Source organism: Glycine max, chromosome 10, assembly GCF_000004515.6.
Source record: "Glycine max cultivar Williams 82 chromosome 10, Glycine_max_v4.0, whole genome shotgun sequence".
Lineage (NCBI taxonomy): Eukaryota > Viridiplantae > Streptophyta > Magnoliopsida > Fabales > Fabaceae > Glycine > Glycine max.
This window is the reverse complement of record NC_038246.2, coordinates 37,010,431-37,028,167: the sequence shown is the minus strand read 5'-3', so window position 1 is coordinate 37,028,167 and position 17,737 is coordinate 37,010,431. Positions and strand designations below refer to the sequence as shown.

The 17,737-nt window shown below is 29.9% G+C and overlaps 1 protein-coding gene and 1 long non-coding RNA gene across 3 annotated transcripts; one reads left to right on the top strand and one right to left on the bottom strand.

The window, feature by feature from the left end:
• Positions 1-154: 154 nt before the first annotated feature.
• Positions 155-4,752, bottom strand: LOC100806080 (uncharacterized). The gene is made up of 2 exons (XR_416452.3): positions 4,088-4,752; positions 155-814 (listed from the first exon to the last, which is right to left on the bottom strand). It is a non-coding gene; the product is annotated as an uncharacterized lncRNA (long non-coding RNA).
• Positions 4,753-7,947: 3,195 nt separating this feature from the next.
• LOC100817997 (actin-related protein 2/3 complex subunit 2B) lies at positions 7,948-13,438 on the top strand. Of its 2 annotated transcripts, XM_003535240.5 has the most exons (10): positions 7,948-8,119; positions 9,816-9,882; positions 10,106-10,310; positions 10,972-11,138; positions 11,672-11,749; positions 11,832-11,964; positions 12,142-12,233; positions 12,320-12,376; positions 12,615-12,666; positions 13,029-13,438. In XM_003535240.5, exons 1-10 carry the CDS (start codon positions 7,992-7,994, stop codon positions 13,223-13,225), a joined length of 1,176 nt encoding a protein of 391 aa, XP_003535288.2. In that variant the 5' UTR covers positions 7,948-7,991; the 3' UTR covers positions 13,226-13,438. The 2 variants fall into 2 exon arrangements, with proteins under 2 accessions (XP_003535288.2, XP_040861646.1); XM_041005712.1 differs by lacking the exons at positions 7,948-8,119; positions 9,816-9,882 and adding an exon at positions 9,895-9,988.
• Positions 13,439-17,737: the final 4,299 nt, after the last annotated feature.

Sequence of the window (17,737 nt, the reverse complement as noted above, 5' to 3'; positions counted from 1 at the left end):
AGCATGTTAAAAGTGAAAAAAATCAGTCCAATAAAATATTAATTTTTAAAGACTTATCTATCTCATGAGAACTTCTCATATAATAGTTGAATTGATAAAATTCAACTTCTACAATAGGTTATTGTCAAGTCAAGCACATGGTGGAGTAAATAGATTCCCAAATAGGATAGACTCTTGTTTAGACAGTTTGTACAACATAAATTGATATGAAGAGTAGATTCACATAAAAAGTATAACTGAATATAAACGTTTATTCAACAGCAAAGATGCAAGCAGTACACAAGGACTGTTTCAGCATAATTATTTGAGAATGAATACCCAAATCATGAAAACTTGTTCCATATATTGAGGAACCAAAAAAACAAAAGGAAATATTTAATAGTTGTGTCTCCTCTTTAATTTAGAAAGATTATGATCAAAGCCATTGAGAGCACAGCTTTTACAGTATCAGTAGATGGGGGTAAGCATGAAAGCCATCTCCGCTGTCCAAATCATATTTCTATCATGTGTATTTTGATCTACATCCAAGATCCCAAAGTCCCTCTATGAAATCATCTCAAAACCCAGTATGATGAACTGGATCCATGGCTTGGTAGACATGAGAAACTGCTTGTCTTGGTTTATTGGACTGCTGGTCCCACCTCAAAACACAGATCAAACCTGTCAAGTTGTCATGTTTTGGTTGTAATCAGGGTTGGCAAGCCACAATAATGTCCCCTGATCCAGCAGAGCTTGAGACAATTATGAAGATGGTTTCTACATTATTGCACAGATGCAAGAATCTGAATCCTCATCTTCTGAATCACTGACATCACTGCAGACACGTTGGGAGACCAAATGAGAAATAATTCTTGTATATCTCAATAAATAACACATAAAACTGATTGTCATACTCAATTACATTGTGTTACATTGAAGTTGTATTGCAAATGCATAAAAAAAACCCTTAATTTTTTTTCTTTCCTGCTGTTTTTTCCTTTCCCTTTTCTCTAGGCAAAATTAAATTAGCTGACAGAATTTTTAAGTAGATTTCAATGCATCCTTAACTCCACCATCATAGCAGCAGCTCCTATATTTTTCGTACATTGTATGAACTACACATCTAATTACACAAGTTCAGTAGATCAAGAAAAAGATGAGATGAAACTAGTCTATTTTTTCTCAAAATGATTATAGTTGGTCACTTCAAGCCATATATATGGCTTCAATGTTTTTTTTTCCTTCACATGAAACAATAACAATCCTTGAAATTTACTATTTCCCATATCAATTTTTCCTCTATCACTTTCTCCCAGAGTTTCTAAATGTCATAAGTTTTATCCCCATAGTTTCTATAAGTGTCGCCATAAGTTCAACCGTGTTAACAGATGCAGCCTTGCTTGTTGCCTTTCCCATATAAATAGGAATGTGCTTCCCACATAATATTGTCTCCTGAGTCTCACTAATAACTAACAGTGACCAATAAATCTTCCCTCGATACAGAGCCGGTTATTCTTAAGAATCCAGCCAAGGAATTACAGCATTTTCAACTTCTTCATGACATGAGCAAGCAGAATGAAATTCCACCTTGGAATTCACTATCGTAAGTACCAACTCTCTGCATTTTTACAAGTCTGTGTCAAAGTAAAACACGTTTTAAATACACTCCTCACCAAAACCAACTAGCTCGCATGTTTGCCACTTATTCTCCTTATTATCCCATCATTCTTATTCCTATCTTGAACAAAATGCAATAGATCTTAAATCTAGTATTTCACTGCATTCTACCTTTTACATTCAATAACCACAAAGATAATAAAAATGAAACACAAAGGAAGGCAAGGAAAATGATTGAACAGGTATAAAACAAGCCTTACTCCTGCGATTTCAGTATCACCCCTTTTATTCTAAATTGATGAAATTCATAGTAGTTAACTAAAAAAAAAGATAATGGGTTTCATGTTTTTCAAAATGTGTCATTAGTGCAAATGCTTTATGCTCAAGACTCAAGAGTCAAAAACATAATAAATGACTTTTAGATAGTCAAAAACTCTTCTGCTAAAGAAATTGTGATGCATAGGTGGGAAGCTAGTAAGGAATCAGATAATTCTAATATATTGTTCCATGGCCCCTGGAAAAATTTTACCCATTCATACTTGTCCATCAAACAGACATCCAATATTTAAGGAGACACACTGATAGCAGGAACACTCAGTATTGGTATTCCTGCGATATTTCTCAAATTAACCTAACTGTTGCCAGCAACTTACATTGACATTTTCTAATTTAATTGTAGTACAATAAAAAAAAAAAGCCTTACTAAATTAAATGTTTAGCAAACTTGGAGTTTTGATCATTGAAAGATTGTTAGCACATTGATTTATCCTTCCAAAGATCATCTCTATGTATCAGTTAACAACAATGGCTTTGCAAATGCTAACGCTCAGGTGATCAGAAGATTTAAAGGTCTTCATATATTTTTTTGGTTAAGATCTAACACATGGAGAGATCAGAAATATGATTTGGAAAGAAAAGATGGTCTATGGCATATAAAATTCTGTGCAAATCCTAAAAGCCATGGGTTTATAATTCAAAAAGCACATAGCTAGTAATTTACAAGTCTGCACAATGCTAAATCTATAAAAATGAATATTTTTTCTAATTTAAACTCTAATTTATTGTTCTTTAATCTTTTTCAATTTGCCATAAATGCTAAGAAGCAGAAGACAAGTGTTCAAAGTTTTTAAATACTGTCATGACATAAGAAACTTGTTAGTCAACAGGAGAGGGTTGCTATTAACCGAGGACAAAATATACTGCACTTAAATGAGGATTAGTTAGTAAATGAGGGTGACACAAACTAAAACACCTGGAGTGCCCTCCTAATTCCAACCCAATTGAGTATCTGTCAAAGAAAACACCATCCAAAAGTACCATTTACAGATCATCACAATGAGAATCATAAAATAGACGACCCTGCAGTAAGGCCTAAGTGAACTCAGCCATACAAAGTAGTTGGAATTCAAACTTATTAGGTCAAATCAAACTAAGATCTGATATAAAATCTAAGCCATGACATGGTACCCAGGCCAACCTGTAAGAGTGTAGTAATTCTAAAGACCCAAACTCAACCTAAACCCATGAATTATTTTTCTTTTTTTATAAAAAATTGCTGCAAAAATCAAGTTAAAACTATAATTTTTTAGTTTTTGGAATAAAAAAAGTTAATTAAAACAAGATAAACCCATTAATTAAGTTGAATTTGACTTGTTTTCCTTTTTGGGATAGAAAAGAATATAAAACATAAAGGTCACAAGTTCCAATTCATGTGTTGGAAACTTTCAGCATTGGGAGAAGGTCCAAAAGTCAAACAACAAAACAGTGAAAAGAGAAGGGAAAAAAGGACCAAAAATGTCTAAATTAAGAGGAATGTACTGGTTCAGAGAACATTTAAAGAAACAACAAAACTAAACATCCACTAATTATCAACGCACAAATATTATGTGAGTATTATAAACATTAAACGTAATCAGCTTCTCATTTCTACTCCAACTTGAAGTTCTGACGGAGACTACAAAAGCTTAATTACCTTAAGTTGATCCAAATACTCCTAAAATAAAATATAGGTAATTTCAAACAAATGAATGAAATGGTGATCATCATAAACACATCCGTATGGGTAATGAACAAGATGACAGACACCGAAGTTTCAACAAACTTCATTAACACATTCCGGAAGAAACTTAGCTTATTTTCTGCAAAAGATATCACCTTTACCATCACAAACCACTACATGGATTTACAGACATGTCATAACTACCCTACACAACATAAATTTAGCAAAAATTCACGACATTACCCAAATTAGGAAGAGCAAAAACATGTCAACCTCTTCTTTCCTCTTCCTACAGCAACACAAAACTGAACTAGCCAACTAGTGCATAACAAGTGTTCCAGTTACAATAACCAAGAGAAAATTCAAATCATAATAAAATTGCGAACAAGTTACCATAAAATGAAAACAAATCAAGACAAAAACAGAACAATTCAAATAGCCAACCCAAATTCACCAAGATTTACCGAATTGAAAAAACAAAAAAAGGGGTACCTTGGCTCATATTCCAACACCTCAGCAAGCTTGTTTCCATTCCTATCATTCCACTGCACTTTCCGGCGAGTCTTTTCACAGTTTCTGGACATGCCACCTCTCCGAGGAGGCAACAAAGAATTGGAATCACTATCATCTTCTCCGTTGACATGATCTTCAACCTTTTCACAAACCAAAGAAGATGTCACCACAGGTTTATGTTTATCCATGAGGCAACCATTAATATCCTTAGAATCCATATCCACCAACAACCACACACAAACAGACACAGACACAAAAAAGCAAAAATTTTCAACCCAGAAAAGATTTAGAACAATTTAAAGATTTGGAAGAGACTCAGTTGACTAAAAACCATGCTCCAACTTAAAAATCTGAAAAAAAGATAAAAACTTTGGATTGGAAGAACAAATCTAAGAAAGGTCAAAGCGTTCTCCACGACGGGGATATGGAGAAATCAGTGGAAACAAACAATGAGAAGGGGAAAAAATTAAAGTGGGAAGAAATTTTGAGAAGAGAATCTCAGTGTAAAGATTGGAAATTTATTTTCTCGAGAAAATGAGGGAAAAATGACAACCCATCATCGGATTTTATTTATTTATTAGTAAAATGGGAAGAAAAATCCCAACACGAAAGAGCTTGAGAAAATAAACAAGTTGCAAACAACTTGTACTTTTTCTTAACTGCTTTTGCATAATATTTATGTAACTGTAACAGTAAAATTCTCCGTTAACAACCCAGAGCTGAAACGTTAAATGGTAAAATTGAGAACCCAATATCAGCTGCTAAATACCAAAATAAAAGTATATAAATATTTTCTTACACTAATTATCATAAAAAGTAATAAACTTATAGCATGTGATTGGAGTGTGAATATATAATTATTTTTCTCTTTATAAAACTAATTGAAAAAATAATCAAATTATGAAAAATTAACTTGAAAGTTGAAAATGAAAAGCAAGTTAAAAAATTAATGGTAAAATATACTAGGTTAAATTAGATTGTTTTTAAAATTAGAATTGAAAACCCAATATTGATTTTTTAAATAGAAAAATAAAAAGTATATAATTTTTTATATTTGAAAAAATTAGGTAAAAAGATAACTAAAAATTAAAAAAATAATTAGAAGTTGAAAAATTAATTAATAGTTGAAATTTAATATCTGAAAGTTTTCGCAAAGATGATTCTAATTTATATATCATGTATGTTTATGGTAATTTGAATTGATTAATAGTATATACTAAATATAGATTATACCTTTTTTTTTATTGTGTATGAGTAATATTATTTATTCAATAAATTTGATTGATTGACATGTGTAATTGAGGAAACAATAGCGGGTCCGATAGTTGCACATTAAATTAATTTATTAAATTATAAGTATTTAATAAAAATTATTTATTTAAATAATCCAAAAATATAAAATTGTATAAATAGACATATTTATATGAAAATTTTATTTTAATGTTATTTTATTGATTAAAAATATATTTTGTGTATATTTAATTTTAGTGGTTAATTACTTTTAAATTTTATATTTTTTATTTATAAATCAGTTATTTTAATTACCTTTTTTACTTTCAATTATCTTAACTTTTTCATGTTATTAAACTTATACTATATTTTAATATATTTTCAATCAATTTAAAATAAAATAAATTAAACATACTTTTAGACGTATTACTTTCATTATATTAATAGTGTAATGATTAAAATAAATAATATAATATAAAAGTATTCAAACAATTAAAAAGAACAAAAGTAAATTGTCATCTATCAATATCAAATCGTATAAACTCATAATAATAAAATAAAATATTGTAAATAATAGTATGATGGTTTAAATAAATTGTGTAATTTAAAAATATCTAAAAATAATAATAAAATAACCTTGGTATCTTTACTCTGTATCATATTTTTATACAGCGTAAAAATATCTTTATCAATCATTTAACTCATTTTTATACAGTATAAATATCTTTAGATTGTATTTAGATAAATGATTGATATTTATATTATAAATCATTTTAAAATAATTTAAATTTAATGACTTTTTAAAATATCAATCATTTTTAGTTATATAGTAATCTATAATTAGATGACACTATAACTTATATATTTAAAAATACTCATATTATTATTTGAGTTATATAAAAAAAATTCTGTATAATGCACATGTTAAAACACTATTTTAAAATATATAAAAGAAATACATGAAAAAGTGTTTTTAGGATAAATTGAGAAGTGCTGGAACATATAAACTTAAAAATAAATAAATAAAAACAATTTTGAAACAAAATTTGGAACAAGAAAATAATATTTACTCAAGAAATCATCACTCCTAGAAGGGTTTATTTTTTAAGTTTCTCAAATAAAAAATTATTTTTAGTTTCTCAAAGTAAAAATTAATAAACACTTTTTTAGTCCCTGTCCTCTAATAAAAATTTGTATGTTTAAATTTTGAGAGGGTAAAATATATAAATTTTTATTCGAGAGATTAAAAAAAATAGACTCCTAATTTGAGACACTAAAAGTATGATTAAGCTTAAATTTAATCTCGATTTATATCGTTAGGGTCGTAAGTTTGTCCTTGTAAAGATGCTTGATAATGAATTTAGGAAGATTTTAATTCTTAAATGTAAGACTTTATAACTATTGGAATAAACCCACATCCAAGACTAAGAAGCAAGAGTAGCCTAAGTCATCATTCTAGAGTCTACATGCATGCATGGTCACCATTGGATATATTATCTGCTTAAATGTCCCATGAACTGCCATAATTTTATTTTTATAAAAAGTATCTCAATAAATTTAAAAAAGAGAATATGTATAAATGATTTTTAATTTTAACTTGTGAGACTTAACTATTATTGAAACATGTATAAAAAAAATATTATTAAAAGAGATTTAATTTGATACTTACAGGTACAATTTAGAGGATACTTGAAAGATTAATTAGTATCATAGTCCCCAAAAAAGAAAGAAAGAAAAAAAATATTCCATGTCCATGTGACATGAGCAAGAAGTGTGGTACGCTGGAATGGCTAAGTGTTAGCGTCTAACCCCAAAAGTAAGTGGTCCGGTGTTGCTGTTGCTCTCACACCAATTGTCCTTTTCAAGTTCAAAAGAGTGGGGTTTAATTTCAACGTTGAGCAATCAGAGAAACCCTTCTGCATTCTTTTGCACACCCCGAAAAAGCAATCCACTGAACATGGACGCAAAGATCCTGATAGCATTAAAACAGTAATTTTTGACCAATATTTGTCATATATATTTTACTTTTCGATTACGATAGATTTTGTTCAAATTATTTTCGAAAACATAATCATATACACTTCTTTTATTGTTTCAAAATATTTAATTTTGTAAATAATTCATTTTCGTCTATAAATTTAACCAAATATTTTTAATAAAATTTCTTTTTAATCGTATTTTTTCATCATTAAAATCCAAACTCAAATTTTTGCTTAGAAAATTGATTTCAATTTTACATAGACTAATGACATATTAATTAAAAAAAATACTTCTCTAAAAGTTAGAAAAAAAAACATTTCTCTAAAATTTCTCCACCAATTCATGATGTTAGAATACTTCTCTAAATTTAAAATATTAGAAGTGGAACATTTTATATCCAAGACTCTGATATCAATATCATGTTGCTAATTAATAAATTTATTCATCATGAATGATAAAAGATGAACATTTCAATGTGTAGGAAGGAGTCAATCAGAAGGGAAAGTGACACAAAGAAAGGATCATGAAAAGGAACAAATGTTGAGTGGAAGAGAGTGGCTTCAGGGATTTGCTTCAAAGGTTACCAAACATGATTGCAACACTGAACTTAGATTTTACTCAAAGCTCATACAACCAAAAACGGTTGAGAGGGCCGGATCTCAAATTAAATTGTATGTTCACTTTAACAATACAAAATATTCACACAATCTCAGAAGAGGAGGAGAGATCGAGTTATATAAGAATGGCATGCATAGAGAGAGCATCTCCAGCACTGAAGCAAATACTGCTCAAACTTTGCTGGTAATAAGAGGTTATATATGAAAATTAACTTTTAGGAAACACTGCCATGTTTGCTAGGTCTTATCTTTTTATTATATATGTTGGTTAAAGTTTTTCTAATATGCAGCACATGGTTTTGTTGTTTTTGTATGTGTCTGTTTTTGTTCTTTTCTTTTCTTTGGTTAGTTTTTGTTGAAGGGAAAGTGCAAAAGATAAAGAATGAAGCAATTTCATTATTGAAAATAGTTTTAGTAAAGGAATTATATAATATACTAATGTTTGTTTGTATTTGGAAAAATATGCATTTAAACAAAAATTTGTTCAGCATGTGACACGTGAGATTGATATATTACTAATATAAGTTGAGCTTCAATATTTATTCCATGTTTGATTAAAGTTACTATATATTAATACAATCTTAGTTCTTTTTAAAACTCTTGACTTATTTCTCTACATCACATTTTGAAGCATTTTTTTCTTCTAAAAAGTTGTCTTTTCCTTATTTAGTAATTTAGTTAAACATATATATAGGTATAATAAGTACATAGGTATATTTAACAAATAAAAATGTAATGTGTTTTACCGTTCTTACTTTTTTTATTATATATATATTAAATGAATTATGCGTGTTTGAAGATACTATATTGAAATGTATTATAAAAATTTGTTGTCTTATTTTTTTAATTTTATTAAAAATAACAAACTTATTTCTAGAAAAAATTATTAAATTAAAATACATTTCCTTTTTTTAAAAGGAAATGCATTTCTTTTTGACAGATATTAATACATATTTGTTTTTTGCCTCCTCCTCACTGCGTCTTTTAAAACTGTACCTTATCTTATATATAATATTGTCTCTTAAATATGTAGTTAAAGATTTGATTCTTGATTTGTGCATATGAAAAAAATTTGTTAGGAAAAATCAATTACTTAAATGAATATTAATATTTGGAGTGACTAGTCCATGACTCCCAACCCAACCGAGGGATGTTCCAGATTCATCCCAAAAAAGAATGTATATGCAGTTTAAATAGTTTTTTTTTCTACATTTTGTTAAACATGTAAAATATTTTTCGAAATGAAATCCTCATAAACTATTTTTAGTAATTTCCTAAGCTTGGTTTTATTTTGTGCTAGAACAAAAGAAAACAAAAATTATATTATGCAGGATAAGATAGCTCAGAATAATCATGTTATTATTGTAGAAGTATCTGGAAAGAGAATGAAAAACAAGTTTCATCATCATATTCTATAGAAAAGAAAAAAAAAATAGTTTAAACATCACGTGTTACCAAAAACTTGAAAGTTGCAGAATATCTCCCTTTCTGACAGCACTAGTGTAGTGTTTGATATGATTTTGGCAGACCTAAGATTCATTTTCCAGGTAAGAAAAGCATGGTTGTGTCTGCTGAAAATCTCACTGATTGGAGGAAGTTGAAATATCATCACCTGATTTGATTTGTCGTTGCTTTTGAAGTTTTGTATACATTTGGTTAGGTAATAATCAATTTTTAAAAAAAATTGGCAAAGAAAAAGTTATACCAAATCAATGATATTGACAAGATAAATGTTAAATGGAACCACTTATTTATCATTTTATATAATAATGTCGCAACATCAGCAAACGTGTACAAATCACGATAAAATAGTTGCTTATGTGGTAACCATCATTACGAAAATAGCATTAACTATTAAGTGTTTGTCCATGTCATGACAGTGCTGAGAAGCCCCTGGAGATTGATCATCACTTATATGAATTTGGGTCAGTGGAGTACCATATTCAGGTAAAACTCTATTTTCTTTCATTTCAAACAAAATATTTCAATAGTCAACCAGGATTGCATGAAAAGAGAGAATGTACATGAAAAGAGAGAATGTACACAGTTGGAGGTGCTTCTCAATGTATTATTTTGGTTGTGTGCAAATCTTTAGATTTGTTAAGGATTTCAAATTGAAGTTTTAACAAACATTCTCAGTAAGATTTGACTATTTGTGCTATGTTTACAGTCTCAAGCCTCTAATCCACAAGTAGCTTACTTGTCAATATCAATGCCACCTCTATGCCATGGAGTCATACAAAATGAACTTTCTTCTTACACCATTGAAATGGTAAAGGGTCTTTGTCCAAATGTTGTGGGGATTGCAGAGCCAGCCAAAGAAGGATATCAACTTACTCTGAAGCTTAACCTTAATCAGATTCCACAAAACAAAGGTTTGTTTCCCTTAACTACCAACTTGCAGCATGGTTGCCACCCTTCCACTCAACTAAATAACATTGGTGATTGCAAACATTTTATTCATACAATAACAATGGCAATGATGCCATTGCATAGTAAAAATGTAGATGCAATAATGTTTGGCTATCTAGTTTTCCTTCTATTTAAGAATTAACTAGTGAATTCAAAGTTAATGTTCCTCACACAATTTTTCATGAACTGTGCATAACTGTTGATATTGGTACATGCTACATTTGGATTCAGGCCATATACTTCCTTTATAGTTAAACATATATCCAACATGGAACGGATAATTTGAATAACTATTTAGAGAGGAAACTCCAGAATATCAGCATATGGTATACAAACTAAATACACATCTTGTGACATTTTAAATACTCAAGTATGACATATATTATCAAGCTGGAAAGAAGAATTATAATAGTCCAAGGACAACCTAAAGATGTTATTAATATTCGGACAGTCCAAAAAAACAAATATAGTCTAGAAAGAAACTTCTTGGTGTGTAATCCGAGTAAAAAAAAAAAAAACAGAAATGAACATTGTATGCAGCTTATTAGTAAATGGTCTCACAGTCTCACATAATCTCTAACTTGAAATTTCGAACTGTCTGATGATGCCAAATTCTTGTTTCAGACTATGATAAGGTCATTAAGGAGATTTCAACAGTACATTCAGTAATTCTGAGTTCACAGCTGAAAGAAATATTGTGGAACGTGAATTTTGATGATGCACTTCAGGGGATGTACAAACCCATCAAACTAGTCTACCATCCAAAAGACCATTTCTTTCTCATTAGGCAGGTAATTCTTAGGTAATCAAATTTTTTAACCTGTCAAGTCAAATGCCATAGAAGAAAAACAAGAAAACAAAGTATAACAGGACCTTCGATCAAGAATACTGTAATACATGAAATGGCATCATATAAACAATGTAAGGTATATGTATTTCAACTTTCAAGTAACACCGTCATGTACTTTAGAAATTCAGAAGATAGTGAGAACCACGATCACTATAAATTTGTGAGGTATGCAAACAAATTAAGAAGAAATCTGACATATTATCTTCAATTAATTATTTCAATTTAGAATAACTTGTTGATTCTCACAAAATCGCAGTACAAATGGTCAACAATAACCACCCATGAAACATCCATTCCTTCTGTATTTTTTTTGCTTATAACAAATCCTTCTAAATTTAGTTATATTTCACAAAAAGAAGAAAAAATCAATAACCTAATAATCAAAGACAACTCATTACCGACTTTCTGGACTGTAAAAGTTATTCACATTTTAATCCTTTTCCATACTGATCAAATAATACATAATGTATGCAGCCACAAAGAATCATAGCGGTATTCCCAATTCGTTTTAGAGAAAAGTCAGATGTGATCATTGCAACGGCTTTCTTTCAGGTTGGTAGTTAAGAACGCATAGCCAAGTAATTTATTTTCCATTCAGTGTACTCTCAACTCATTTATTTACTATCCATGACAGGAGCTTGTGGATGTGGGAAGTTCAGATAAATGGGCCAAGGTACCACCTTGCAACTGGTCAGCCATTCCTCCACCAGAGTTAAGAGGAGAAGCTTTTGAGGATTTGAGTACCAATGGAGGGTTTTTTACTTTCGGTATACTATTGTCCTACAACAATTATCCCACGAACTACTTTCTTACAAGACATAAACTAATGACATAAACACACTTTTGAACTCAGTTCTTGCAAAAAAAAAAAAATCCCACAAAAGAATTGTTGAGTAAGATGGATACCAGGCATGTGAGACTGACAACTCTTTTATGTTTAACAGATATCTCTTCTCGCCATGTTGAAGGCAATAGGCTAGACAAAACTGTCTGGAATCTATTAAATTTTAATGCCTATGTTAGATACCATGTAAAGGTAACATCAATATTATTATTGCTTCCTAAGGTCTACTTTGTAAATCACTTGATTTCTGATGTTTCTGATTGACTTATGTACTACAGAGCACCAAAGGTTTTATTCAAAGAAGGATGAGGAAGCGTTTGGAAAGTTTAGTTGAGGTACATAAGCACCTAAATTGCAACATTAGGTTCATTGTCAGAACAAGGACATTCATATTGGCAACATTAAGACTTGAGACATATAGTGAGACCTAAATGGGACCCATTGTATGCTTAAAGTGACTACCAAAAGGCATTTCCTATGCCAGACACTATATTGTTTGCATAACAGACAGACATCCAACATCAATAGCTAAATCATCTCAGAAAAATGTTTATCCTTTTGTCTTACTTGCAGGTCCTGCACCAAACAAACTTAGAAGAAAATGAACAAACCAAACAACATCAAGGTTTGCGTTCTGCTAATACATTTCAATACTGACAATATAATTCAAAACTTAAGGAGACAAGCTATAGTATAAACTTGTTTTAGAAATATTCGTTAAAGGCTATACTGGTGAATTTTTGTTTAAATTGGACACCATATTAATGTTATAGTATACACTTGGTATTTTTTTTTATCCGTAGGAATCAAAGACAAGTATCGAGGGGTTTACAACAACTCATGCATCCTGTTCAACTATCTGAGTTAGACCCCTCGATACACTTGGTATTTATAGATAGGAATGAAAGCAATATAAAGTAAAAAAAATTGAGAAAGTTGTCTAACAGCATGTCAATTATTCATTTACTATTTATTTTCAACATGCAGTATATAGGTACACAAAGAAACTAGTGCGATCAGCAAAGTATGCCGTCTTGAAACAAAGATGGGGCACCTTTGGAAGAAAAATAAAGAGGATCCGTTTCCGACTTAAAATTCATGGATTTACACGATTTCGTCAACAATGGTTTAGGTTCCCAAAATTTTCAACGGGATATACAAAAATAGTGGAAAAATCTGCGTAGTTTTCTTATGTAATATATGCAGTTCATAGAGATGGTTCAAGAAAATAAATACTTCACTGCACTATTTTCTCATGCCTAACTATAAAATTTATTTGGACTTTCGACTATTTGATTGTAAACAAAAAGGAGGATATTCATGTCTCTAGAAATCTACCAAATTTGTAATTGTGGAAATATAATGCCAATGTCTAGCAATCATAATGAAGTTTTATACTGAAATGTTTCACACAAGATGAGTATCACTTCAAGAGGGGTTCCATCTAAATGTTTGATAGATTTGAGTATTCAAATAGAGAAGTGTAAATCTCACTTTTAATTACCATCATTGAATCCATTAATGCTCACCACGTACACTTATCTCTACATCCATTGCCTAATATAATCATATTAGAAGAACACAAGGAAACAACTCCAGTAGCTAAAAATCTCTCGGTTAAAGTTTAAGAACAAAAGTTTTCATCTAGAGTCATTGACAAACAACTGTTATATAGTTTAAAAAAATGCTAAGCAATTTGACACAATTATCACTGCACATTTAAAACAAGCCTTCCTTCACATCATAAACTAATAAACACAATAACCTATCAAAGTACAGGCACTCAAACTATTAATATGGCTCCCTATTACATATTTTTAGTTTTCCTCGTCAATTTCAATCACATCAAGCAATCTTTAAATGTGTTATGTTCTCCAACAGAAGACAAAACCAATACAAAGAAATATGACCTTAACCTTAATCCAAATGTCATAACTTTCATTCATTGTAATTGTAATATGTACACATATACAGTTCAAAATATCTTGGCAAGAAACAATTCTACAAAGTCAGTTCAACACAACAAACTAAAAAAATGTCAAAACCACATCCTACCATAAAAAAAAAATAGTTATTCAGGTCACAACACGACGAGACAGCGAAATAAAAAATTATCATAAATAAATAAATTATTTTCCAAAAATGAAAAACTTGAGTAATCGTCACCAACTTTTATTTAAGGAAAACGTCGAGAAAATAAAAAAAGGATAAGGAATGGTCTATAATAGTCATTTACCCTTACGGAAAATGTTAGTACCCCACACACCCGTCATGAAGACATCAACCTTTAACCTTTAATTGAGTGTGTTAAAAATAAAATGACTTTTAATTATTTATCTTTTCTTGAAAACATGAATTATATTTTGTTATATTATTATTATTATCATTATTATTATTTTATTTAGAGAAGGAAATTAAATTTTTATTTTTTAAAAAAAGGATTTTATTTTTTTAGTTTTTTTTATTGACAAGAGATTTGTCCTCGCTCCTACTATCTCCAAGTACAATTAGGAAATCAGACTTACTTAGTTTTCTTAGAAAAAGAGTTTGTAATGTTGGGTTGATTTTATTTTATTATTATTTTTTAAAATATTTTGGGTTTTGTAGTAAACTTTGTGAAGTCAAGCAAGTCACATATCCAATATGACATTCACAAAATTTACTCATATTTTATTAAAATATCAAGCAAGTCGGAGACCCAACAAAGAGTGCGTGTAACATTAAGGGATTATTTATTTGAGAATATTACCATTTTAGAAAAGGCTTTTGTTGTGTGGTAAACTTTGTGAACTCAAGCAAATCGGAGACATATTCACAAAATTTACTCATATGTCATTGAAACACCACCAAACAAGTCGGAGACCCAATATGAAGTGTTCAGAGTGTAAGCGTATATTAAAGTATGATAATGTGAATTTGCAAAAATAAATAAATAAATAATTGACATAGTGGAAGGAAATCAAATAAATAGAATAGAAAGGGATAAATCAAAAGTGGGGACTACACTTAGTAAACAAATAAGATGAATAACGAGATCTTTACAATGCATTATTAATTAAATTAACTAGTTAGACAATGATAAAATAAAATCACATTCAAGAATAAAATAAACGATAGAGATGATAATAATAACAAATAAAAAAATAAAAAACAAAGAGTCATCCATTAATATTTATAATTTATTTTATTTATTATTTTTTTCTTTTTTTTAATATAACGAAAATATAACAATTTAACCAATTTCTTGAAAAATTCAAACTACGAATGTCTGAAAAATATACAAGCAGCAAAAATACACAGTGGCGAACCTATAACCATGTGAGGGTGTGCACTTGTACCCCCTCATTTTTTAAAATTCACCAAATTTGTAAATAAAATCTTATATTTTTATATTTTATTTCATCTATATTTATATAATTGAACCCACTAATTTCATTTTTTGTAATTTGCATCCATTGACTTAGCGTCTTGAATCCGCCACTGAAAATACACTATTTTGATGTGTCAAGAAATGACATACCTACCTCCACAATTTTTGGAAAAAGATCAAGCTGCTGATCAAGCTGCTCATGAACAGTAGTAGAAGGTATTGTGACTTCACTAAATGTGACACAAGATTTGACAAAACTAAAATGCAATCATAGAATTAATGCAACATGAATTGAAGATTAGACACAAGAACTCTAAAGCGTTGAAGGGAGAAGCAAAAGTGAGGGGTTCTTAGAACATCAAAGTAGTGGCAAATCAGAGTAAGTTAGAGAGGGTTCAAGGAACACACAGGGAAGTAAGAAAGACGCAGAGGTACTGAGAGATTTTCTCCTGCTTCAAAAGGAGAATGACAATGAGGTGGTGCAGAAGCAAGAGAACAAAAAGGAATAAGCGCCAACCAGATCCTCCTTTTTTAGTTTTGACATTGACCACCTTTTTACACACCTTTCCTAACCTCTAAACCTAATTCTTTTTTTTTTTTTGTGCTTTTCCTTTTTTTATATTCATTTTTTCTTTTCTTTTATTATTATATATTTTTTTACTGTTACGTTTTCTTTCTTCCTTCTTTTTCTTTTTTTTTTCCTTATTTATTTCTATTTTTATGTTTTTCTTTTAACGTTTTCTTTCATTTTTTACTGTAGTTTTTTTTTCTTCTTTCTTATTCTTTTTTTACTGTTCTTTTTTTTTTCTTTTTCACGTTTTCTTCTTCTTTTTATTTTTTGTCACGTTCTTTGTTTCTTCTTTTTTTCTTTTTTCTTTCTTTTCTTCTTCTTTTTTCTTTTTTTACGTTTCCTTTATTTATTTATTTTTCTCGTTTTTTCATTACGTTTTCTTTCTTTTTTTTTTCCTTTTTTCGTTTTGTTTTTTTTTCTTTCTCTTTTTTTCTTCTGTTTTTTTACTGCTATCTTTTTTTTTCTTTTCTTCTTTTTTTCTTTCACGTTTGCTTTCTTTTTTTTCTTCCTCTTTTCATTTTTCTTTCTTTTCTCTTTTTTTATTTTATTTCTTTTTTCCTTTTGTTTTCTTTGTTTTTTTTCTTTCTTTTCTTTTTTATCTCTTTTTTTTCTTTACTTTTTCCTCTTTTTTTTTTCTTTTTTCTTTTGGACCCGAATAGAATTAGGATCTGACAACTATCTCTCTTTACTTGTCTTTTATTGAAGGTAAAAGATAAGTAAAGACAAAGACACCAATTCCGTTCTGATGCTTCTTCGAAAGATCACAACATGAGAATGAAGAATCTTTGGAAAAAAAGAAATTGGTGTACCAACAAAAATAAGAACTTTGAGTTCAACGACAAAGCAAAGAAACGAGTCTCATGAAACAAAAAGACAGAGGATGTTGAGAGTCCTATGAAACATAAAGACAGAGGACGTTGAGTCCTACAAAACATAAAGACAGAGGACGTTGAGTCATAGGATACATAAAGATAGATGACGTTGAGTTCTATCAAAACATAAAGATAGAGAACGTTGAGTTCTATGAAACTTAAAGACGAGGACGTTGAGTCCTATGAGAACATAAAGATAGAGGATGTTAAGTCCTATGAAAACATAAAGACAAAGGAAGTTGAGTCCTATGAAACTTAAAGACGAGGATGTTGAGTCCTATGAAAACATAAAGATAGAGGACGTTGAGTCCTAAGAAACATAAAGACAGAGGACGTTGAGTCCTAGGAAACATAAAGACAGAGGACGTTGAGTCCTAGGAAATATAAAGACAGAGGACGTTGAGTCTTGTGAAACATAAAGACGAGAACGTTGAGTCCTATGAAAACATAAAGGCGAGAACGTTGAGTCCTATGAAAGCATAAAGATGAGGACGTTGAGTCCTGTGAAACATAAAGACAGAGGACGTTGAGTCCTATGAAACATAAAGGCAGAGGATGTTGAGTCATATGAAACATAAAGGCAGAGGATGTTGAGTCCTATGAAATATAAAGACAGAGGACGTTGAGTCCTATAGAAACATAAAGACAGAGGACGTTGAGTCCTGTGAAACATAAAGACGAGGACGTTGAGTCCTATGAAAACATAAAGGGGAGGACATTGAGTCCTATGAAAGCATAAAGATGAGGACATTGAATCATGTGAAACATAAAGGCAAAGGACGCTGAATCCTATGAAACATAAAGATAGAGGATGTTGAGTCCTATGAAACATGCCAATAGGTACCCAAGGGATCAACCTTATAAGAAAGCAAGAGGTTGACTC